This window comes from Poeciliopsis prolifica, unplaced genomic scaffold (assembly GCF_027474105.1).
Source record: "Poeciliopsis prolifica strain line A6 unplaced genomic scaffold, Auburn_PproV2 SCAFFOLD010, whole genome shotgun sequence".
NCBI classification, from domain to species: Eukaryota; Metazoa; Chordata; class Actinopteri; order Cyprinodontiformes; family Poeciliidae; genus Poeciliopsis; species Poeciliopsis prolifica.
Genome location: NW_026562385.1, coordinates 11162088 through 11187831, shown reverse-complemented (window position 1 = coordinate 11187831; position 25744 = coordinate 11162088). Strand labels below are relative to the sequence as shown.

General features: G+C 41.4%; 2 protein-coding genes across 2 annotated transcripts; one reads left to right on the top strand and one right to left on the bottom strand.

Moving 5' to 3' along the window:
- Positions 1–7797: 7797 nt before the first annotated feature.
- On the top strand, positions 7798–16480 carry si:ch211-106h11.3 (CCN family member 1). The gene is made up of 5 exons (XM_055036208.1): positions 7798–7980; positions 9777–9990; positions 11652–12092; positions 12527–12705; positions 14590–16480. Exons 1-5 carry the CDS (start codon positions 7930–7932, stop codon positions 14893–14895), a joined length of 1191 nt encoding a protein of 396 aa, XP_054892183.1. The 5' UTR covers positions 7798–7929; the 3' UTR covers positions 14896–16480.
- Positions 16481–17876: 1396 nt separating this feature from the next.
- LOC129363884 (ATP-dependent RNA helicase DDX39A) lies at positions 17877–24550 on the bottom strand. The gene is made up of 10 exons (XM_055036212.1): positions 24446–24550; positions 23499–23727; positions 22379–22506; positions 21295–21571; positions 21095–21213; positions 20569–20700; positions 19793–19902; positions 18918–19062; positions 18643–18790; positions 17877–18550 (listed from the first exon to the last, which is right to left on the bottom strand). Exons 2-10 carry the CDS (start codon positions 23704–23706, stop codon positions 18534–18536), a joined length of 1284 nt encoding a protein of 427 aa, XP_054892187.1. The 5' UTR covers positions 23707–23727; positions 24446–24550; the 3' UTR covers positions 17877–18533.
- Between the last annotated feature and the right edge of the window lie 1194 nt (positions 24551–25744).

Here is a 25744-nt window from a genome sequence, read left to right as displayed (position 1 = left end):
GGTTGAGTGGGAAGGTGTGTGAGCTTGATTTATAATGAGCACTCCCTTGTGACTTTGTCCCGGTTCACAACCCCAATCTACCACCACGTCTTTAGTTGGTAATACCAGTCTGCAGGTAGAACATAAATCCTGCTGTTGAAGCGACTGTATTAAAAAGATTATTCCTCATAATGAATGTCTGCATCTACGTTTGTCTCGCCCGTTCTCTTCCCGCTGTGCCTCGTTCAAAACGCTTCTGTTTCTCTTTTTCTTTCTGGGAAATCATCACCGGCCTGTAATTTGCTTATTCTGTCTGTTCCTTATATGCTCCACATCTTCATTTCAGCCGGTTGGGTCAAATTCATGCACACACTGGTTTTAGGGAGGGAGGGGGGGGAGATAAACAATTCGTACCAACAAGAATTTCTCATTTTTCATCGATGCGTTTTGGCAAAAACATCTCAAAATCACAGAGTGATATGTTGTGTTTACAAGAAGATGGATATGCAGATGTGGATCCAGATGGGAGTGTGGTTTGGAGAGCACAAAATACAGCACATGTTGTGTTTGGCGGGCAGGCTCCTCATGGATGTGTGCGTTTGTGTGTGGAATGACTACACACCTGACAAGTGTGCGATGGGTTTGGGTGTGTGAAAAGTATTTGCCCCCGTACAGACTGCTTTACTTCCCTCCACGTAATATTTTCAGGTAATTAAACATGTTTCAATACCAGACAAAGAATCAGACAGTTTTCACGGAATGATTCAATTTAAGACGGGAAAATAAACACCCACATCAGCCTGGACAGTAATTAACCCCGCTTTTAAAACTGGATTAGCTGTGATTTACCAGATGTCTTTGCTCAGTTTCACTAGCCACACCCCAAACTAATTGCTGTAAGAGCCAAACAACGAAAAAGTCACTTATGACGTAAGACTCATGTAGCCCTTTTCTGCACACGCGAAGATGCTTTACAATGTCGCTGAAGGTGGAAGTCTAATGGATGGTAAACACTGCTGGCCTAGGTTTTATTGTTCTCCAAGCAATGGACGATGTTGGGTAACAACAGCAGTTAAACCCTAATCCTACCATATGGGATACAAGAGGAATGTTTCTACTTTTTCAGTAGAAACGGTTTGTGCGCTCTGTTTTGTGTACCAGTCATGTTAATATATGCGCCATGTTTTGAAAGAGCTTTTAGAAAACATGTGAAATGCAGTAAGAATAGAGTAATTTGCGTATTTTTTTGTATCATTGCAAACCCTAAGACCCTGCAAGATTCTTCAATTGTTTCCTTATCACTATTTTTCAGAAATATCCATTCAACCGTTTCAGGCCTGTGACTTTAATACCAAAAACAAACCATAGAAAAACCTCCCACACCAACCGAGCACTTGGTATAGGAGAACAGTAGAGCAAAAACTGCATGAATGCTTGAGGGTGGAAATCTTACAATCATTTGTGGCTGGATCACAGACAGGAATTAAGTTTGGAGAAATGGTGTATCCAAGTCTACTTTAGACTGAAAATCACTGGACATTTGAGGTTCCACTTATCCATTAAACTAAAACATAAGAAGAGGACAAAAGGCTTGTTTTGAGACAAATTCCTTGTGTTGTGCCGAACAGACATCCTTTTCCCTAAAACTGTTTAAAAAAAAAAAAAAGAAAAAGTGTCCATATCAATCGACCACATGTATTTTGCGAGCCAAATTCTGGCCACTCGAAGTGTGGTTAGGAATCCCAAGGACCACGCAGACTTCAGTAGGGCAAGTCTTTGGGAACGTTGCCTTTATGTGGAGTTGATCCTTGAGAACAACGGGATGAAACAAAATCAAAAGTTGGAGGCGTACAAACGGTCTAGTGCTGATTGACAACACTAAAATATGGTTTCTTCTGGACAGCGACTAAAGAGCTGAGACAAAGTCAAAGCACGAACTGAGTGTTATTGGTTTGTTTGTCAGACGTAATGTTGGTTCGTCTTCTAAACTGTTTGCACGATTAGGTGTCAAATGTCAACTGACTTGGTAAGCCACAAGAACAAAAGAAGCAGTTAAATGAAAACCAGTTAATTATTCTCATAAACCAGAGAAAAGGCAACCAAAATGTTCAAAACTAAACTTCAGAACACCAGTGGTTTTCATACTTGTATGTTGACATACCTTAAAACTGGACCGACTTATTCAATAAATTAGAACACAATCGACTTATTCAAGATTTTTTGCATGGTTTGAGGAACTGACCTTTTTACGGAATAATCTCCCCGCCGTCCGACCGTGATATGTGCTGCACTCTTCCCGAGCGTCATGCAAAAACCCCAGGAGGGTTGAAAAGTCAATTTCTTCACTTAGTGAAACACTTTACATATAATAATTACACAGATGGATGCTCAAGGACAGACTTAGAGGAGGGTGTGGGCCCCTGGGCTTGAGCCAAGGTGTGGTCCCTACTTATACAGTTGCATATATATGAATGCATGCAAGCACACACACACATACATGCTAATGATCTAATTATTCTCTTCAGGTGTGGTGCAGCAGAGGCACAAATAAAAGCTGCCCTGGGGGACTGGAGTTTGACGCCCCTGCTATGTACAGTATTTATTTATCCTTCTTCATTTCCATCTTTAACAGTCTCTTTCAATTTTTAGCAACTGTATCTTTCTCTGTAATTATCAGGTTTATTTCCTTACCAAGTTCAGACATTCAGGTTATTTTTCCTTCCAAGAGCCAAACCTGGTCAAAACTTTTCTTTGGTGATGATTGGATTTAGCTGCGTGTCAGGGCGGGGCAGGACGCGTCCAGTTGGCCCTTCGCTGGTCAGAGATCCAGGTTCTGGCGGGCCGCAGAACCGCTGTTAGCCAGTCTAACGTCTTGAGAAGCGGAGAGGGACGACGGTTCTATTCCATGTCCAGTATGTGTTTTTAAAAAACCCTGTTAGCTTGGATATTTTCTTCATCGCGCTCCTTTTCTTTCGCTCCTGCGCTCCGCTGTCATTCATTCTGTTGTCCGCCATCTTGAGAAATCCCTCCCCGAAGTTCCGCCCCAAAGCCTCAGAAGCGTCCAACTTGGACCAATAATAACCAAGCATTCATGATGGACGTTTGCCAGAACAAATGAGACATTATTTCAACAGCACTGCCAAAATCCTCTTGGCCAGAGATAAAATTCGGGGCCCCCGAAGAGCCAGGGCCCCGGGCTGCAGCCCCGGTAAGCCCGTGCTAAAATCCGGGCTTGTGGCGTTTATGTGGTCAAACATACAGAGGAAATAAATGTAGAAAAAAGTGTTATGATTATTCTTTGCTGACTAATTCAAGGAATCAGTTGAAGTTAAAACACTAAAGCATGCATAATGATTTTGATTTTCAAAAGGTGCTTTTGATCTGAAAAACCAAACTAATCGGGCAGATTTCATTGCTCAATATGACATAATAATACAAATGTGTTGTCTCTTCATAAATACTATTACTGGTAATACTGTCATATCAATCAGCACTCATAATCCAAGGTGTACAACAAATGCTTGATGCGATTTAACCACGTAGCATTAAAAAGAAAAACATTAAAATCGCAGGAATGTCTAAGTCATTAGATGCCGAAGATTAAAAAAAAAACCAAAAATGCGTGTTTACCTCAAACATTTGCACACCTCTCTTTGCACACACGAGTAAATCCTTGTTACGGAAAAGGATTTATCTCATGCATGCTCTGCTCTGCACCTTCATCACGGATGTCAAAACATAAGCCTGTCTTAAGCACTCGGATTTTCACAAATGGCATAAATCTTCCCGCATTAATCGGATCGGCCACATCAGTTATAACCTGAGCAGAACAGCTTAAGCTGCAGTAAATACACCTTCTGAATGTGTGTGTGTGTGTGTGTGTGTGTGCGCATGCGTGTGTTTGTGTGTGTGTAGTAGTAGTAGTAGTAGTAGTTGTCTGTCCTGCTTATGTGGAGCTCGTAAAGAGTCGGAGGAGTGTTGCAACAGGTTTGGCCGAGGCTCCCCTAAACAAACAGTCCACACCTGTCTTCCGCTCCTTCCTCAGTGTAAACAGAGTTTTGTTTTTTTTTTTCTCTCCTTTTTTCCCTTTCTCACAGATACACAAGGCTTCTGTTAAACTGCCACGACAACAGGAGCTGACTTGAAACACGACGCCGCGCTTCCAGCGGTGTGAATGGTATTTTTAATGTCCTTTGCAGCTCTGGTCTTCCCCACCGGTCACACCCTCGCTCTGTTCTCGTAGTTTATCTCCAGCGGTTTGTTTCTAAAAGTTTGGTTCCCCCCCGCCCACATGCTGCAGCCTGGCCCTTTTCAAGCCAATTCTATACGACGGGGTGGGTGTGTGGAGATGAATAGGGGCCATAAAGTTTATTCAAAGGGGGGAAAATTGAAACTGGGCTAAAAAATAATCCAGTTAAGAATGGAAAATAGTCTAATCTTTTGAAAAGATTATAAACTGAAGATTGGGATACCATTGGCATCTCACAGCGGACGTGTGTCACTTTAGCCGTAATGAGCCGTCAGCTCTGGATGTACAGGTCAAAGCTCAGGGCAAGAGGCGGCGTCCCTTATTTCCAAGAGAAGAGTATGAATACCGCTTCTTTACTGTTGGCTGGAAATTCTGCATGTTCGTTCATGACGCTGAGGATCCAGACAACCAAAGCCAAATCGACGTGTTGTTTTATGAGTCAACGGAAGTGAAAGTCGTGAAAAACAATCTGTCCTTTTGTAAGGTCGTATTTATCACACGTTGGCTTTGTTTGCATGAAGGTGCTGTTGCATCACCTCCATGTCACTGACGGAGAGAGACGGATTGGTTGAGTCAACCTTGGCTGGTTGATGGATGCATAAGTTTGCACTCTGAGTGGGCCTCTGTTTGGGAGAAGACTTGTGATGAAATGTTTGCCTCTTTCCTGCGTCTTACTTCCTCGGAGAAGGTTTCTGCAAATATGCTCGTACTGCGGAGCGATGATTGATTACCGAGTACATTTGTTCAGGTTTTTGGCATGAGAATCGAACTTTTATTCTGTGAACTCTAAATCTTTAGATTTGGAAAAATATAGACCTTAATCGTCCTCTATAAAAACTTAATTGGCACTTATAATGTGAGCTGTCAGTGAGTCAACTGAGGGCTAAAAGCAGGTCAACAGAGATTAAATAGTGTGCATAGGAATAAATTACTAATGAACTAAACTGTTGTTACACAATTTTCTTGCCACAGATGTATCTAGGTATTGGTTTTTACCTCGGTTGAAATTGTGTGACGTTTACCTGACCCATGTCAAATTGATTAAAATACAGTTATTCCTGATTCTCACCAAGTGAATTCAAACTTTTGAAATAGAGGCATTATAAAAAGAAAACATCTCTAAAACATTCTCGCTAAGTTTTCTTGCATTCAGCAAGTGTGAATAATTCTAAGAAAATCTAAAACAAGACAAATTTGGTCTGATCTAACTTCAGGCAGTGAGAAAAAGCAAGTGTATGTGTGTGCTTTTATTTGGGTTATGTAAACATCGAGTTTCAGCTGTATGTCACCTATGGCGGGTCTTGTTTGTAACGAGCAAATACATCGGGAAGGATGGTGCAAAACATTCATCAGTAACTGCCACTGTTGCCGTGGCGACAAATCGTTTTTGATGGCCATCGGTTGAGTTGAAGATGAAAAACGACAACCGTGAATGGAAAAGATGCAAGGCGGCGGGCGATCTTTTCATAAACTCCCAGTAAATTCGGTATAAAATCACACCACGTCACAATGCCATTTGTCTTCTCAGACTCTACATGCCTCTGATATCATGAGAAACGACAACAAACCAAACACGCATAGGAACAAAACGTCTGCAAAACATAGGTTTGCAAAATCACCTCCAAACAACCTCCAAGTCTTCTGGAATACATTTTCTTGCACAAATCAAACAATGTAGACATGTTTGGCCATAATTCCTAGCGCTATGTTTGGAAAAAGCCAAACATAGTTTATCAACACAATTTTTGCAGTCATTATAGTGGGCAATGGGAGATTTGGGGGGTAATCCGGGATTGTCTTGGAGGCACAAGACGTGAGTATCTTGTAATAATTACCTGTACTGTTGTTCAGTAAATCATGAAAGGGTGGAATCTGTTGTCTGTTTTTGTAAAGATGAGTTCATATTTCAATCACTTTAGAATCTATTTTATTATATCCTAACGCATAAGGACCTGGAATTTACCTTGTGCAATAACCCATCAGATTGCAGACACATGGAGGACAGTAAACTCCCTGGCGGCGGCACAAACGACAGCATACATCCCTCAGTTTGGTTTCCCAATTTGGATAAACATCAGTTTAGCACACCTCAAATTCCTCTTCACTGAAAGATGTCAGATCATGCAATCTTTGTACTTATGGCAGGGATGAAGGGATCACCCTAATGGCTGAGGATGTACTTTAAAGGGGGCGGTTCAGAATCTCTGAAGCGGGATTTCGTGACCAGGCTGGTGAGCCATTTTGTAAAAAGACAGGGGGGCTAAAGGTTTGTTGATGAGGAAACCTCGTAGAGGCACATCCCAAAAGGCTTACAGCTGCAGCGGCGATTCTTCTTCAAGGTATTGACTTGGTAGGTTGAATACAAATGCAATCCACACTTTTCAGGTTTTATTTCTGAAAAAAGAAAAAGTGAAACCAAACAACATAATTTTCCTTCTGATTCACAAAGAAATCAGAAGGGTAGAGTTAGGGGTTAGGGTTAGGGGTTAGGATTAGGGGATTAGGGTCGTGATGTGTTCAAAGTTCATCACGCTTTCCTTGTCTATCACCCTCTTGCTTTCAACCAACTGAAATAAAAAAAATAATAATAAAGTGTTTTTGAAACTGGAGTTGTGTTAGGATAGTTTGGAGAGTTTATTCAAGATTTATACTAAATCATACAAAGAGATAATCCATCATCGATTAGATAATAACAACTTATAACATTTTAATTAAACTATAAAACTTTAGAACTGTCCCTTTAAATGCTCCCACACACAGTTTCAGAGTGTGCCTATGAGTGATTTAAGCAAAGTTCAGGTGCACTGTGTGTGTTTTTTGGTGAAATTTTGTCTTATTGATAAATTTGTGTGTGTGTGTGTGTGCACGTGAAGTCGCCGCAGCCAAAAAAATGGGCTCTGGATTTTATTATTATAATCATTCTCAACAACTCTATGATAAAATCATGGAAATTTTCTCCCTCCTGGGAACACTCTGTCTGCCTTTCGTGTTTTTGTTTTCCACGTCTCATTCGTGTCTAGAAGCATTTTTATAAAGTGGACTGAGGGGAAATTCCTTCACACACACACACACGCACGCACACACGCACGCGCACACACACACACACTCCCCCACCTCCAGCATTAATGTGGCATGGACCAGCAGCTGAGCATATTTATTTTACTTTTCACAAAGCAGACAGAGGTAAGTCTTTGGAAAAAAAAAAAAAAAGGGACATTAAAGCATCAAAAATATTATTCTCACTCGCACATAAATAAACAGACGCCCCAAAGCCGAGGCCTGTTTCGGAATGTAGTAATTCCGAGTTTTTATGAATGACTCCATTCATGGCTGGCCACGCCCACACCCCCCTCTCACCCCCTCCCTCCACCCCAAAACACCCAGCTTTTGGAACCGAAGCCTTCGCGGGGCTCCGCCCCTTTCACCTTGTAAGGACAACCGCCGCGCGCTGATTGGTCAGAGCAACCGAGAGTGGGGAAGGTGGGGGGGGTCACCCGGGGAAGCACGGGCGCGATATAAAAACAAGACTCAGAGCGTGAAAAGACGTCATAAACTCGCGAGTGATGGAGGACACCTGAGGATGAATCTGGGGTTTGGATATTATCGACGCGGCCAAGAAGCTGGATGCGGGATTGAATCTTTGCGCCGTGAAGTGTTTTTAAAAGCAACTTGTCGTCTATGAGCATCACCTGACTGACAGCATGGGGATACAGCTGCTGTTTGCCGCGTTGGGACTGGGGATCGTCGCTGTGGTGAGTTGCTGCAGATAGTTTCTTGTCTTTATTTCTGTTGCTTCTGCTGCAGAGCTGCTGCTGGGGAGGGACAGGTCTGCAGACCTGCTGCTGGGGAGGGACAGGTCTGCAGAGCTGCTGCTGGGGAGGGACAGGTCTGCAGACCTGCTCCTGGGGAGGGACAGGTCTGCAGAGCTGCTGCTGGGGAGGGACAGTTCTGCAGAAGAAAAAGCTGCTGCCTCCTGTCAGCACCGACGGTGAAAGTGCAACTGTTCAAATGAGCTTCAAAAGCACAACGCATGGTGGTAAATTACAGCCAGCCTGTTCCAAGTAAACCACGGGCTTTGATTTATTTTTTTAGGGGGGGGGGGGGGGGGGAGTTACAAGTAGCCCACCACCCACTCGTCACCAAAGCAACGTCATCTCATCATTTGTGCAAAGTCAATTTAACATTAGTTAGTTTGATGTACGGCAATCAGATGAGTCACTTATGATTGTTTATTCAATCAACAGTAGATGGAAGTTTTGGGTATTTCAAAAAAAAAAAAAAATATATATATATATATATATATATATATATATATATATAATATATATATATATATATATATATATATATATATATTTGTGTGTGCATCAACTGCAGAGATGACTACTTATTTAGTTCAGTTTAGGCAATTTTGAGTTGCACTGTGCAAAACATGTAACGACTTTATTTGCTGCCTTCAGTTGTGATTGTAAACACAGGTGCCGCTCAGGCACAAGAGTGGACATGCACTTGATGCAACCTATTTGGGCGCCACCAGGAGGGGCGCCAGAACAAAACGATGGAATAATTCTTTCTAGTCCGCATTCTCTCTGTGTAACATTTTTGGTGTTTCTGATTTGTCTGCGTACACCTGTGAAAGTACCACCCTGCACCAATACCGCTACATCATGAGCATTTTCTTTCACGTGTTCAAAACTGTGGGTCATTCAAACAGTTTAGATATTTTCCTAAAAATATAAACCTTAGAAATGTACAGTTTGAAAAGAGAGAGAAAAAAAGAAGAAGTGAGAAAAGTATGAGAAGAAAACCTTGTGACAAAAATTCCAGAACTCTTGAGGGCCCCCTGCTGGTTTGAAGGCCCTAAGCAGGTTTAGTTTTCTATGTGAAGTCCGCTCTGGATCTGTGTGACGGTTCATACAATTTGAAAAAAATACAGAAAGCGATTTGCACTGGCTTCAATCCTACTGTATGTCTGCAATTATACTAGAGTAATACTATCCAACAGGACAGAGATAAAAATAAACCTGGAGTTAAAGTCCTGTTGCTGTACAACAGGACTATTTGCGTTTATTCACTCGGACAAGTTTTCACGTTAGTTTCACATTAAACCAGTGTACAGTTCACACTGAAAGTTGTCTGCCCTGTCTGAAAATGTCCCTGTGGCTGATCTTGACTGACAGCCTCCCCTGGAACTGCAACACTAACACGAAGCTGTTTGTGTGGCTTGTGCATGTGTTGTTGTTGTTGTTTTTTTTCCTGTGTATGTACACAGTGAGGTTTGGAAACAAAAAAGTGAAGGAGCGGTGAGGTGGAGGGGTGGGAGTCGGAGAACATCCCTTTCATCCCCGCAAGCTGAATGGATGCCAAGCGGAAGGCGACAGAGGGTCACAGATACCCCTGTGGGGCTCGCGACAGTGCTGACTATTCATGCCTCACACACTCTCAGGAATTTCTGTGATCTGAGTAACATGAGTCAAGCCTTTTTCCTCCTGTGGTCTCGTTGGTCCGTCGCTACGCGTAAAATGAAGTGCGCTTCTCCCTCTTGCAGGTGACTGCTGACTGTCCGGTGGTGTGCGAGTGCCCCGCGGTGCCCCCGTCCTGCCCCCCTGGGATCAGCTCGGTCCCCGACGGTTGCGGCTGCTGCAAGGTGTGCGCGGCGCAACTCAACCAAGACTGCCACGAGGAGCAGCCGTGCGACCACCATAAAGGACTGGAGTGCAACTACGGCAACGATGTGGGTCGCACCCATGGCATTTGCAGGGGTACGTACGTATACCACAGAGGCGGCAGGAAGGCGTTTGGGAAGGCTTTTTTTGGGCCTAGATTTTGACATAAGTAGGGGTTGACTGAGGCAATGTGTAACTTCAGGGAGGAAAATCTGACTCTCGATCCAGGCGGGCTGGAGTCTCTCTTTGATAGGGCCTCGAGGTTTGAAGACTGTGCCACTTTTCAAAAAAAAAAAAAAAAAAAACAGAGGCCCTTCATGAGCTGCGACTGAAACCTTGCCAACTCTGGGATTTATATAAGTACTTCAGTGTGTACACAAACACCCCTATGAAACACACAAGCACGCACACACTGGTATTTATATATGTGTGTTTACTGGGGGTCTGGGGAGGGTTATTCTATCTGGGATGTTTATGGGGAGTCCCATTGAGGGGAGTTACATGCCAGGACATTATAAACAACCCTAAACAACTTTCTGATCTAAGAATAGGGGTCGCTTGATAAATTTGGAAACGGTGTCTTTCAATCTGCTTCTCGTGTGCCTACGTTCAGACTCCTTTCAACTATTTTACATTTTCTCATGGCACAACCGCAAACCTCAGTGTATTTTATTGGGATTTTATGTGAAAGTAGTGCATAATTGTAAAGTGAAAGAAAAAGGACATGTGGTTTTCAAGATTTTTTTTTTTTTTTACAAATGAAAGTCTGAAAAAGGAAGGCCAAGAAATACAGCAGTCAGAAACTTGCAGCTTCAAGCGGCAAAAGGGGACTGAGCTGATTGGATGGGTCTAAATGTGGGGGGTTCATAGAACCAAACCTGCATTGTTCTATGAAAACAAAACTTATAAAAATATAAACTGCAGTTTGTTACTCTTTCAGGGAAACTGGTGGTTATTTCAAAGTACTGAATACAAGTGATGTACTATGACATAGGAGAGAAAGAAGTTTTCGCAAACCAATGTCGAGAAACATCTGTGGCAAAACGCCCTCCCTGCTTTGGCTCTTGATGTTGCAGATAGTACCTCAAAGGCTCTGTCTAATCACAGGCTGTAAAGTGCAATGTCTTCTTGAACAGGACATAACTCTCCCGTGTCAAAGTAGGCAGCAGTACAAATGCTCCTCAGTGATAAAAATGTGCTTTTTTTAATTATTTTTTTTACTTGGTTTGGTTGTTACGGATTCCCTTCATCAGCAAATCAAAGAAATTTTCTAACGGAGCAATTGCATTGCTCCGTTGACTTATCGGGCAGGCCTGTCCTTAAAAGATAAAAGATTACAACAAGTGTCAGTCCGTTGTCCATACCCTCTTACAGAAGATGTCCAAAGATACCTGTTTTATGTCTGTTCAGGTCAACCAAGACATTTATTGAGCATATAAAATGTTAAAATTAGGACTTACAGGTCCCTTCCAAATTTAGCCTAAACATATCGGTTGAAAATCAGGCTTGCTTGGGCTATTTTATCCCTTCCAACATACTGTCATCCATATATAGACATAAGTGGATGTCATCAACCCTTCATCATAAGGTGCCACAAATACACATTGTTCAAAAGGCAACATCATTTCATCAACCTCGGAGAGTCTACATATTGGGCAATCAGTGGGTGGTTCACCTAGATTTGGGCAACGGGTCTTCTGGCAGCAGCAGTAGTTCTGTCAATTTACGAGCTTATCTGTCTTCTTGTCTCTTTTCAGCCAAAGCAGATGGTCGCTCCTGCGAATACAATGGCCGAATTTATCAAAATGGCGAAAACTTCCATGCAGGGTGCAAGCACCAGTGTACCTGCATTGACGGAGCCGTAGGCTGCATGTCCCTTTGCCCCAGCCATGTGCCTCTGGCTTCTCCTTCCTGCCCAGCCCCCAAGTTAGTGAAGGTGCCAGGCCAGTGCTGTCTCAGCATCGACTGCCATAAGGGAACCACTGTTGTGCCCCCGGCGCACCGCCATCCCCCACCTCCTGCTCACCTACCGTTCCCCTTCGTCCCCTACTCGATCTATCCGTTCTCCAAGCCTTATGCGAAACCTTACCGGAAGCTGTATCCTTACAACCCCAAAAAGGAGAAAGGCGTCTTGGGGAATGAACTCTTAGAAGTGCGCCGCAAATGGGACAAACCACATGGAAATAAGGACCTGACAGGTAAGACATTGCATCACACCATCACCTCGGAGTGGCGTCTGCTTCCACTACTCAGTCCTGCATCATGTTTATGTTTTCAGCCATTTTTGCCTCTTGACGCACAGACTGCGTCAATGTGGGCCTGTTTATGTGAGGGTTGTTTTCCACTGGCCCCTTGCACACCAGAGGTGCTCTCCCCCTCTCACACAGCACATACCTCTGTCACGCAGCTCTCCCCTCTCTGTAATCACCTTCTGTATGTGTCAGTGTTGCCTGTTCCATGAATAAGGCTACTGTACCTTTCAGCCACGAATTTCTGCTTTCCCCTACTTTTCTTGATGGCCACTTTCATCCCACTATAATTTGTTGCTGATCCCACTGCTCTTTCTGTGTCAAAATGTCACAGTGGCCATTGTCCAATTGTATTCACTTGTCTTCTCTTCCATTTTTTCTAGTCTGGAGTAAGACGGGAGGTGAGTGTGTGGTTCAGACCACCTCCTGGTCACAGTGTTCCCGGACCTGTGGGATGGGGGTTTCCTCTCGCGTTACCAACGACAATGCCCGGTGTAAACTGGTCAAGGAGACACGCTTGTGCAACATTCGGCCCTGCAGCTCCATGTCTATCCCTGTGAAGGTGAGGAATGCATTTGGAGTCTCCTCTTAAAAGTCATCAAAGGTTATGTCTAGATTAAAGAAACAGCTGCTCTTATGGGGTCATTGGTGTCAGTTTTATTGCGCATGTACTGTTCATTAACTTTGAAATTTAAGAGAAGAACGTTTCATATAGGCCTAGGATATAACAACCATAGTAGATATTTTCTTTTTTCCCACATCTTTCCTTCTTTCAAGAGACTTGAGAGCAGGATACTTTAATAGTCTATCACAGTGACATACAGGACACGCATCGTGCACATGCCAAATCTAGGGGTATTTTGCAGGGACAAATTGATTTCAGGTGGTGCAAGGAAAAAGGAGTGTCCTGAATAAAATCACTCCACATAGTGAGACCATACAAAAGATTCCTTGGGCTTTATTTTCAACAGTCATTCAACCTAATTTGATATAAACTTTAGAGCTTCTCTGTTGTGAAACACCAACTGCATCTGTTGAATGTTGTGAAATCTCTTGAGCTCTGGAACTGACTGACAGCTGCCCTAGTAATTTGGAGCTTGCGGTTTCGCCCACTGTGTTGCTGTCTCGCGCTTTGTACACAGCGCTATCCGGACCCATTACGTCTCCGGCAACAGCCCCCTTCTGAGCCCGATGGGCTGCTGCACACCTGTTTTCACTGAACTCTCCGGGCTTTTGTGGAGCTGCCGTGGGAGTTAGCGTGTACCAGTGTCAACCCTTAACCATTGCTGGCATGCTAATCTCTCTTGGCAATAATCTGTTGTTCTGACCTTGATTTTGTTTTTGCACATCTTTGCAGTTAACTGCCTTAACCTTGTTTTTCATGCTTTTCTGCAGCGATATGACTAATGAGTGATGTAACGCCAAAAAAATATGAATCTTTTATCTCCTTTTCTGGTGTAAATGCGAACAATAACGGATAGCTTCCTTTGGTAGGACTCTTAAAATAATTCAATCGATCAAGATTATCACAATTCTCAACAAAAATTAGACCAATTCCACAATTGAAGGGGTTTTCAAACCTGGCAGTCCAGTAGACTCAGGTTGTTTGAGGACCAAATTTGCAACATTTGCCACATTTTCAGCTGCTATGATTCTCTTTTACATTGCACTGTGTCAAACAAACAAACCAAATCCCTATTTACTCCCTTGCCTGTGGTGGCGCTGCACCAAGAACTACTAAAAAAATGCAACATAAAAACCACAGAAGACATGACTACAACTTCCTCCTTTTGCAAAATGTATACAAAAATGGAGTAGCATCAGATTTTAGATTTCTCTTTTGTCTTTGGTAAAAGACCACTAGCCACTTCCCCCTCTAGCTGTAGACACGACTGTTTGTTTTGGTTGCATTAACCCACAATGCCCTCCGCTTGGCATCCACATATGCATTCAAACCATCCGAGAATTCACTTTTAATAAACTGACACCTCGGTTTTTAGGCAGACCAGAGTTCACTTTTTTGGTCGGTTGCACACTCACATCTCCTCAAACAAACCGGACTTTCTAAGCTAATGAACTAGTGTTTGATTAAAGCAGATTATACAGGGCTGGTGTGAATGCATCTTAAAGTGGCTTTGGATCAGAAGGAAGTATAGCATTCTGGTAATCAATTTTTTGAAGGCTGGCGTTGCATTAGACTGCCACAAATGTCATGTTTACATCCATCCTGGCTTTTCTTGTTTGTGTTCAGTAGTTACTTTATTCCCTCTGGCATAAGGTTTACTTTTTATTCTTTGCAAAAAGAAAAGTTCTAATGTGTCCCAGCATCAGGAGAACTGTGCTTCACTGAATATCAAATTACTCATTTCATGGACATAGAATCTCAGTCTTGCTAACCTTAGGCTTTGAAGGGTACCTAACTTAACTCCTCTTTCCCAATCCACAGAAAGGAAGGAAGTGCTCGCGTACGCACAAGGCCCCAGAGCCGCATCGCTTGTCCTACGCCGGCTGCAGGAGCACTCGCTTGTACAGGCCCAACTACTGCGGCGTGTGCAGGGACGGCCGCTGCTGCTCCCCTCGCCGCACGCGCACGGCCAGCGTGACCTTCGCCTGCCCCGACGGGGACCTTTTCAGTAGATCAGTCATGTTCATCCAGTCCTGCAAGTGCAGCGACGAGTGCAACCATCTGAACGAGGCGGCGATGCCCCCACAACTCTGGCTCTACGGAGACGTTCACAAATTCAAGGACTAGTTGTTGTTGCCGCCGCCTCGCCTGCATTCCTGCATAAAAGTGTAAATTGCCCACCCATTAGTGATACTTTTAATAGAGCAGCTGTTCCTAGTGTAGCTATTGAATAGATGCAGGCAATGATCACAGATGAGATTTTTTTTCTTTTCTGGAGGAAAATTTTCTGCCTTTTCTCGGAATGTTTCATGAACTGCGGTACTTCAGCCAAGGAGAAAAGGAGCAAGCGTGGGGACAAACTCTTCAGGATGACCATCATTTCTTGCTACTCTAGATGTTGCTAACTTATAGAAAACTGGTTTTATGTTTGCAATTGCAAAAGGTTGCGGTTTGTCTCGCAATGGTATTTATTCCTTGATATTTATTCAAGAGACAGACATGTTGAAACTTTGGCATGCCACTGGGATAAGAGACTTTTCTTGGAGCCTCTCTGTGGCTGAAATCCACGGACGGCTATCGGTCACAAGCGGGGAGAGGCAGACTGGTCCATTACGGTCAGAAACCAGCATCCAAAGGCTGATGACCAAGAATGGCAGAGGGAGAAGGGCAAAAAAAAAAAAAAAGACAAGCTAAACCCGAATGGTTTAGGATTCGTACACATTCCGAGGAAATATTTCAAAGGTTGTTTATACAGCTGGACTCATCTCCTGCCTTTGCCTTCACGAGAAACTGAGACATTTAGCAAGCACCAGAAGAACAAGCCTGGGATTCTGGCGTCGAGCAGTCGACCACCTAATTCTGTGCAAATTACAATCTTTGAGGTAAAAATCAGCCCCTCTCTGGTTTTTCTGCTATAAAAATAAAATCTAAAAGCTGCGTGTGTGATGAGGTAAACATGCAATTTGTGGAACCGCGCTACTGCCTAATCTGGCCTGTAATTGAGCGGCACGCAATGTGACTGAAACAAAACAAGAAGCCGTGTCTTTTCATGTTAAAGAGGTGTCTGTTTCCTCAAACTGCTGACTTTGCAGTCGAGTCAGAAATAAGTTTTCCGTTGGGTGCAAAGCCTCGGAACTGTAAGGACTCTCAAAGAGAGGCTGATTCTAGGTAGGCACTGTGTATTCTTTGATTTATATACGACTGGGAAACAAAAGCATCTCCCTTAACTGTCGCTTGGATTAGTTTGTGCACCTTATGTCGACTTTTATACAGTATCTCAGTGTCAAGTGTGAGTACTCGGCAGACATGTCCAAGTCATTCTCTTGTACCACTGCAGGTGTAGTTTTTTTGTTTTTTTTAAATCCTTGCTATGTGCCCATGTAGATGCTGTGGTTTTGTCATTTTGACTAGTTCCAAGGGACACTGTAGAGCAGCTATGTACAGATGAATTTGTAACTTCGTAGTTCTACCTGCTGTATAAGGGCCCGTTATTCTGTTGAGTTAGTTCATGTGTGGTTCAAACACTGAACTCTGACCCTGGGTTCAGGTTCCCGAAGAGAACGCCATACCAAGTTGAGAGCATTTCAAGAAAAAAAAAAGACTGAAGGTGTACTGCTTTTTATATCGTGGAAGGAGCGTTTACCCAATGATTGGTTTGGAAGTGATGACTTTTCAAAAAAAGATTTTACAAATAAAGAAACTTTTACCCCTGTTCTGGGTGCACCTTTTTCCTACCACACTTTTTCCTTCCACTTAACATTCTACAAATATGCTTGGCTGTAGCACCCTTCTCCATAACCGTCCTACTCACCTTGACTCAGAACCCTAGAGGCTCACGCAACCTTGGCAGATGTTTCCAATATTTTACCACAACGTTTCTCAGTACTTTTTGAGATATGAACTCTTGGTTTTTCATTATCCTTAACCAAAATCACCCAATTTACATCCCCAAGGCATAAAATATTTTACTCCATGTAAAATTCTAGTTCCCTCTTCCTTTTGAACCTTTTCTGAGCTGTAATTGTAAGTTAAATACTAGCTACAGCATGATACGGCCCATAATTTCACACGCTTTTCTGGTTGGTGTACCAGCATCAACGTAAAAAAAAGTGTCAGACTCACTGAACAGAATAAATAAAAAAAGAAGCTTTAATTTCTATAAAATGTAAGAAGATGGTCTTCTATTTAAACTGCATTAGCTATTGTTCTGCACTGTTGGTTGAAATGTTTTTTTTTTTTCCTATTTCTAGTCATGATGTGAAAACTACAAATACCATTATTTTCTAATAAGGTAATTTCTTTAAAGAGGTAGTATCAGGTTAAATCGACTTCTGTGCATGTTTGAGATGTCCTTTAATCTCCCACGACAACCGTTCAGGGGTGCTAAACACCTGGATGATGAAGCACCGTCTCCAAGCTTCCACCCCAATTTCAAGACATCAAACTACAAGTCAAATTTCTTCAATTATATTTGATATATATGGAATTTTTTTCATTATATATATATATATATATATATATATATATATATATATAACTGAAGTTACTTGTTTGTGTTGCAAAATTATATGAGGCTGGAAAACAAATACTGCCCCTTTAAAATCTACATAGAGCAATTCAGTTTAAAACCTCAATTATAAAAACAAATATTATAATTCATATTCAAGATTCTAGTTGTTGTAGATGGTTGTGGGTAAAAAGGATCTCCTGTAGCCATCTGTGTTACAGTGGGGCTGAAGAAGCCTCTGACTGAAGATTCTCATAAAGCAGATGCTTTATCCATAAGCTTGGTTTTATTCAACTTTTCTTTGCACTACCATCAATATTTGAGGTTTATTCAATTATTTTTTATTTGAATTAAGCAACTAACATTAGCTTGCTCTGCTTTTGTCACTTCAAAGAATAGGTACAAAACATAGCACAATGAGCACTGAAGTGGGTTTTTCTGTGGCTATTTACCAACTATGACTCAATCTGCTTCGATATTGTAGCCGAAGTAGAAACTTGTTTTGCACAAAAAATGTTTAAAAATGTTTTATATTTTCCTATCAGTACTGCTAGAATATCACTCCACTTCTTACCAAGACCATTCCCAGCTGCTAGCATGGTTGATATGTCAGTTTCAATTTATTTTTATGTTTACACAGCAAAATACTAGGACATACATAGTGAGAATCAGTTTTTTTGGGGGTACAGTGTCGAAACTTTGCCAAAATCTGCCGTTTCACCACTAGGATTCTACTTGTTGACTTAATATATAGAAGGCAGTCCATTTGAAAGTTGTAGAAAGAACTGCCACACGAGCCAAATCAGTTTGTTTAATCAAATCTAAAGACTGCTGACCTTTAGCATTGAAGATATAAAACCCTACAATACAAATCTAGGCTTTGGAAAAAGCAAAGAAACAAAAAGAAAAGAAAAAAAAAAAAAAAAAAAAAGACAGCTCCAAGTTACTTCTCAAGTCTATTAGGTTTACCTTAACAGCGCAATAAAACAATGCAGAGACAACAGTCTTAATGAGAGAGCACAACAATAAAAATGGCATTTTATAAAAAGTTTTAATTGAGGCAAAACAAAACAAAATAAAAGAAACCATAAAAGAAATTAAAATCAAAACCCCCCGCCCCACAAACTGACAATAAAAATAAAGGTTTTTGTGAACAAACGTGCAGAGCTTTCAAATCAACAACGAAGTACGTCTACTTCCAAATAAAAAGACTGGATCCACGAAGAGGAGACTTCTGTTGGTCTGGAGGGGTGGGGGCTCATCTGGACTGCTCGACTGGACGGGGGGCAAAGGAGAGACGCATCAAACGTCTGCAGACGTCTAACATGCAATAAACACCTTTAAGCTGAGCTGCGGTGAGAACTTACTGTAAGAGGAGATGTCGATCTCGTCCGGCAGCTCGGCCACGTTGACTTCAAAGCGGTCCTGCACGTCGTTCAGGATCTTGGCGTCAGTCTCGTCCGACACGAAGGTTATGGCCAGGCCTTTGGTTCCGAACCGACCGGCACGGGCGACCTGATTGTTAAATCCAAGAAAACCCCTTAAGTATGCTCCCAAAAAAAAAAAACAAACAGAAAATAAATTCCTGGGATGTTTCAAAATGGTAGAGGGAGAAACAGAGGAAGGAAAGCCAGCTTCTCACCCTGTGCAAGTAGGTGTCTGAGTCTTCAGGCATGTCGTAGTTGAAGACGATGTTCACCCTCTCGATGTCCATCCCTCGGCCAAACAGGTTGGTTGCCACCAAGATCCGTCTCTGGAAGTCCTTGAACTGCTGGTAGCGAGAGAGTCTGCGAGGAGAGCAGCAACAAAAGCGTCACCGTCTTGCTTAGATCAGGGCTGCAACTAATGACTAATGTCCTCATTATTTTATCGGATTTAAAAATATACACACATTTTGCTGATTTTTCATTTAACCACTTGCACCTTTTTTTTTTTTTTTTTTTTTTAAAGGGCATTTGAATTATATGTAAAAAAATAAATTACTTTTTTAATAAGAAAACAGGATACTGCTACCTAAAATGCAACAGCAGCATTCTTTTAAAGAATGCTTCAATTTCCAACAAAGGATGCATATGGAGTTAAAAAAATAAATACTGTCTACTTTTGGATTAATAATTGGATTAAAAAAATGTATATCAAACATAAAACCAAAATTTGAACCAGCTGTTAAAACAATTCAGTTGTATTTGCAGATAAAGGTGATTCTTCCCCATCATCTTAAATGCAAAATATCTGTTCTTTGTACAGTTCTGCCTTCCTACTGTGTTGTTCCTTCACCAGTTCGCCGTTCTTGGGTTTGTTTTCTCCAGTTAACAATGAACCGATTACTAAACTGGTTGACGATTTTAATTATGTTTAATCCAATAAATCACCACACAATCAAGATTAAGTCAATTACCCGTTTCATAGTCGGGTTAAATTAAGAAGCATTCTGCTCCCAGGAACACATTTAGCTGGTCCAGGCTTGTGTGTTTGTCAGTGTGTGAGCAGAGCGCTGAGCTTTCTGGGGGGTCTCACCTTTCCTCCTGAACCATTGCTCTGTGGATGGCGATGGCGGGGAAGTTCTGCTCCACCAGCAGCTGAGACAGAGCGATGCAGCGCTGCACGGACTTGACAAAGATCACCACCTAGAGGCAGAGCGTTGGAACTTAGAGGCGTGACACCAGGCTACAAACATGGGCAGGTTTAAATGCAAATATTTTTGAAAGCCATCAATTTCCTGTGTCGCTTATTTCTGGAAATGAAACACGGAATTTTAGACTTATGACAGAGTGAAATATTTCAAGCCTTTATGGCTAACATATAATGAAAACCCAAATTGCAGTGTCAGAAAATTACAAAATTGCTTAAGCTAATTTACAGCACTCTGAATAACCAGCTTTTGCAGCAAAGACCTTTTGTCACATATCCTCCTTTTGGAGGGTGTCAAGGACGTCTGCCCAGTCGGCCATCTTGGTCCTGACTGCATCCTACTGATCCACACTGAGATCATCTAAAGGCTCAGGAAACATTTACATGTCAATGAGTTTCCAATATAGGTCTGATATCCTGAATTAGGAGTTTTCATTATCAATTAAAGAAAAACAAGAATTGAAATGTTTTCGCTTTCTGTAACAAATCTATATTGAATTTCAGAAAGTTTAACTTTCATTCTGAAACAAGTGACAAAACAAAAAAACAAAACAAAACAAAAAAACCTGAACCTTTCCACTATATTTTAGTGTTTGTTGCTGTTTAACTTGAGGAGCTCTATGACGACGTCGTGTCAAAAAGTGTCTGGCCCGTAGATTTACCTGGTTGAACTCCAAGACGTCCAGCAGGTCAAAGAGCTTGCGGTTTTTCTCGCTGTCCTTCAGTTTACAGTAGTACTGCTGCAGACCGTGCAGCGTAAGTTTGGTCTCGTCGTCCACAAACACCTCCATCGGCTGCAGGAAAAACATGAATGCAAAATGAAATGACAAAAACAGCAACCTCTGGTGAATTTACTCCTTTTATTTGTGTTTTACTTTTCCTATATCGCAGTTTGCTGCACCGCATTTAATTTAGGCGATTTATCACATTGTGTCGTAATTCTTGCTTCCTATACGCAAGAATTCATTACAGACTCCAACACAGATTTGTCTATTTAGTTCTAAACCAAATATATGTCCACCAAAAATGTTCAAACATTTGCTAAAAAAAAAACACATCTGAAAATGATTGTGCTCATTTTAATACATCATGCGATTAATCAATAAACTACTACTTATTGGGACAGGCTGAAGTAAACCTAATACTGCAAACTTGACAGAATGCGAAAAAGTTTGGAGTTTCTCTTACGTCCTGCATGAATTTGCGGCAGACCGGCCGGATCTCCTTACTCAGCGTAGCGCTGAACATCATGACCTGCTTCTCGTGGGGGGTGATCCTGAAGATGTCCTGCACGTCGCGCCTCATGTCTGCAGGGGGGACAAAAAAAGAAAACCATAAACACACTCTGCTTTAGCTTCAGACGACCGGCGAGAAAAGGGAAGACGTACCGAGCGCCTCCAGCATCTTGTCGCACTCGTCCAGGACGAAATGCTTGACGTTCTTCAGACTCAGGGTCTTGTTGCGGATCAGAGCCAGGGTCCGCCCGGGGGTCCCGACCACGATGTGAGGGCAGTTCTTCTTAAGGGTGTCCTCGTCCTTCTTGATGGCCAGGCCGCCGAAGAACACGGCACACTTCACGTTGGGCATGTACTTGGAGAAGCGCTCGTACTCTTTGCTGATCTGGAAGGCCAGCTCTCGTGTGTGGCACATGACTAACACAGAGACCTGGAGGGGAAACACGGAGTGAGACACCGTGGCTATGGCAGACGTACGAGTTATTTTCCTAAACAGCTGGAAACACCCATTTTGACTAACAAGACAAATTTAAAGTTTGAGTTATCAATCGACCAATTATTTCGAACACTGATTAATCTGATAAAAAATATGCACGGTCCTGCCACAATAAATTGTCACAGAAGTTATTACGATAAACGATAATGTTGTTTGGAGACCATATTCAAGTAACGTAATTGGCATAATGATGCAAGAACACACTGTCAAAGATCAATAAACTTTAAAATCTATTGAACATTTAACACAAGAACTGGAAAACATTTTAAATATATACAAAAATAAGAAAATAAAAATTTATGGAGTCTCTACACAGCTGGTTGAAACTAAAACACCAGACTGAAGACTTTTATCATCCAGTTTTTGGTAGAAAGAGAAAAACAAATCATGCAAATGAATATTATTGAGTTTGTTTTAAATTATTATGAGACATTTATGTCTATGATAGCACTAATAAATTTGTTCCTCTTGTCTTAATCATGCTCAATCCTTCTGCAATAAACAGCTGTGTGCTTCAATAACTTTTCATCAATCAAATTAAGGCAGAGTTTATTTGTATACTGTTGGTTTTAACCAACACGAAAAGATGATCAATGTCGTTTAACGTTATGACATGTAATGCAACTGGCATCGGTTTTATATTTGAGGACATCCATGATCTTTGTGCGCCCCAAAATCAAAATTAGTTCTTTAGTTTGCCAAATCCGACCTAAAGCGCTGCGGTCGGCTGAGCGAACCCACCTGTCCATCAACGGGCTCGATCTGTTGCAACGTGGCCAGGACGAACACGGCCGTCTTGCCCATACCAGACTTGGCTTGGCACAAGATGTCCATGCCCAGGATGGCCTGGGGGATGCACTCATGCTGGACTGAAAACAGAAACGTTAAAAAAAAAAAAAATTACAGATCAAAGGAGAAAAAAACTCAAATACTTCAGCAGCATATCCATTGACAAATATTTTCCTTGAATGATAATGTAGATGCAAACAAACAAGCTTAGCCAGAACTTCCACATCTAGAATTTCTAGGGTGTGTAATTTCTACTATGCTGTTCAGCTGTAAAATGTACGAGTTACTAGATCTGCCTTTTTCCCCCTCACTGAAACAGGATGGAAGAACTAAATCTCCAAATATGAGAAATCAACTCTTAGTAATTAATTTTTAATAATACAACAAGTTTCCTAACTTCTTTCAAGGTTTAATTTATATTATTAATGCAGAATTACATTTATCTGTCCACAATAGTGATAATAAAACTCCCCCAATAAAAATAGCATGATGCTGCCACCACCATGTTTTAAGATTTGTTGCAGTTATCACTCCAGTCTGCAGGAGCATGCATCAGCAACTCCAATAAAATTCAGCAGCAATAACAAGAGAAATGTCCTTTAATATGTATGTTTGACATAAATATGGTTGCTTAGAAAAGGTGAATGATGGTTAGTAAATGAGATTATAGAATCTGGGGAAGATGTAAAGAAAAGATCAAATGTCTATGGTTATTACTGCCGGAAAGACTCTGGTTAATCAGAAACTAGCATCTCACTGAAGAAACTTTACACAGTGGAAGAGGCATTTCTCGCCGTATTTTATAAAAAGATATACATTTACACTTTGATAAGTTTTAAGAACAAAAATAACCCTGGGTATGTAAGGTTCTAACATTTAAACCGTATTCTCCACTTGGATTCAGCCATATCAAAATTTTATAACAGAATTGAGAAAAAATGGAAAAAATAAAATAAAAATAAGCGAACTGAGATAACTGGAGGAAGTTAGACTTCATCCTGCCACTGCATTATTATTTATAGATTCAAAAAAATAACATGAAATGTCTCTGTACAATTGCGTGACATTTTACCTTCAGACGGATGCTCGAAACCACAGTCTATGATGGCCCGGAGGAGCTCTGGCTTCAGCAGGAAGTCCCTGAAGCCGGAGCTGTGGATGGAAACGTAGGACCCCTTCACCTCCTTCTTCCCCGCCGGGGTTGCGCTCTCCGGGGCTCCTTGTGGCTCATCATCCTCCTCATAATCGAGCAGCTCGTTGTCAACGTCATTCTCAGCCATTATACGTGATTATGTGTTTGCCTGATACACACACAAACAAAATGTTAGTTTTCATTATAAAATACGTCGTTTTATATGTGTTGTGGTTCCGAAAAAGGTCCCGAATTCGCCCACGCTCCATGCAAAGCAGACCTTGAATGAAACCATTTGTATTGTCTTAGCCCGGCACGCCATTCAAAACATACTGGTATAAAGTCGACGTTTACTAGCTTATTTTGCTTGACGTTTTCTACAGCCAACGGTATTAGTTGTTATACTTTGCGCATAAAGCGTACTTCGAACGAAATCTGCACGTGAGAAAAAAAGGAAAAAACACAAATGGGTCATACAGCGCGTCGTTTTAACTGCTAGCTTCTTGAGTGCTAACCACAATGAAAACCTATTGTGTTGCATAACCGTTGCGAACTTAGCGGGTTGTATAGTTTAAAATGGACATCTGCGAATATGCTCTCGACGTGATACGTTTATTACTCGAACTTAAACTTAGAGATAAATACGGGAGCTAAATTTAAAGAAAAACGGCACAATTGAACAGGCGGTCGGGGAAGCTAAGCTAAAAGGCTAAGCTACAGCGCTCTTTGCGTCAACGTCCGGGTTAAGCTAACAATGATTTCAATTTAACACGGGCTACCTTCTGACAAAATTTAAACATACACAATTAAAACGTGAACGTTTAACCATACAATAACCCCTTAAATACTAGAAACTGTGATAATTTTGCTCTACATGGCGCTCATACCTGTACGACGTTAGCGCTGAAATCAACCGGATCAAAACCGCATGGAGAGGCCTCAATCGGTTTGTACAGGCAACCGGAAGTTCCGCCCACGACTGTAAAACCCTCGATTTTATTGGTGGACTTGTTCAAATTGAGCCAGCGATTGGAGGAAAGGTGTGCCACAGTCCTTCACGGTCTGAAAAAGCGGGATCGAGCGACGATGGGTTCTGTGTACAGGAGCTCGTAAGGGACATGAACTGGCGGTATATAATTTCACGTTTACGCTTTTAGGCAAGTACAATGAAATTATCAAAGAAGTTGTATACTAAATGAATTATCAAATTTTAAAGTTCATAAATGTGATTTTTACATGGCACCTAAATTATGTATGCTGGTTAAAATGTATGGAGGTTGTAACTTGCAATATAATACATGATCTACATATAAACACTTTAGGACTAAAACATTCATAACAAAAAATAAATGTGAATAAAATATACTGACAAGTGGAAAAAAAATCTAGATTCTTTTTTCAAAGGGCAACTTCTATTCACATCACCTCCTTCATTCGATGAAAGGTTTGTGGCTTTCGCAGCGTACCAAGCACATCTTGATTTATGTGAAGATGAAATATAGTTATTATAGTCACTTGCAAGAAGTAAGTAAAATGTATGTATATTTTTAAAATGGTTATGTACTATATGAATATATATTCAAATGTATTTTATTTGTGAAAGTATATCAAATGTTTCCTTATTTAGTCATCTACATTTGTACATTTACTAACACAGCACAAAATGCTAAATTCAGTTGCAGTGTGTGCATAATTTGTTATTGTTATCAATTAATTTGTTATTAAGATTTATGATGACGGTAAAGGTAATTTTATTTATATAGCACATTTTCAGCAACAAGGCAGTACAAAGTGCTTTACCGGAATTAAAAGGAAATACAAACAAAATAAACACACCAAAGGAAAGAGGAAAAGAAGAAAAAGAACCTAATGTTGATCTAAAGTATGTAAGCTCGGTGCTCCTGTTCAGGGTTACTAAGTATCCTCTGGTCTGATTCCATTTCTGGGTGGGGAAAACAGGAATCTAAAAAATAGTCTAACAATGTTGATCCAAAAGTGTCCTCTGGGCTTCTGGTCTCTGCATCTAAAAAGTCAGTACTCTACAGTTTTTGATCAAATAAACTAAAGAGTGACTAATCTAATTCCTTTTCTGGGTTTAAAGAGAGTACTCCACAATTTCTAAAAGATGAGCTAAATTCTAAGTTTGTTCTAAATCTTTTTCCACCAAGCCGAAACGAGCAACTTCT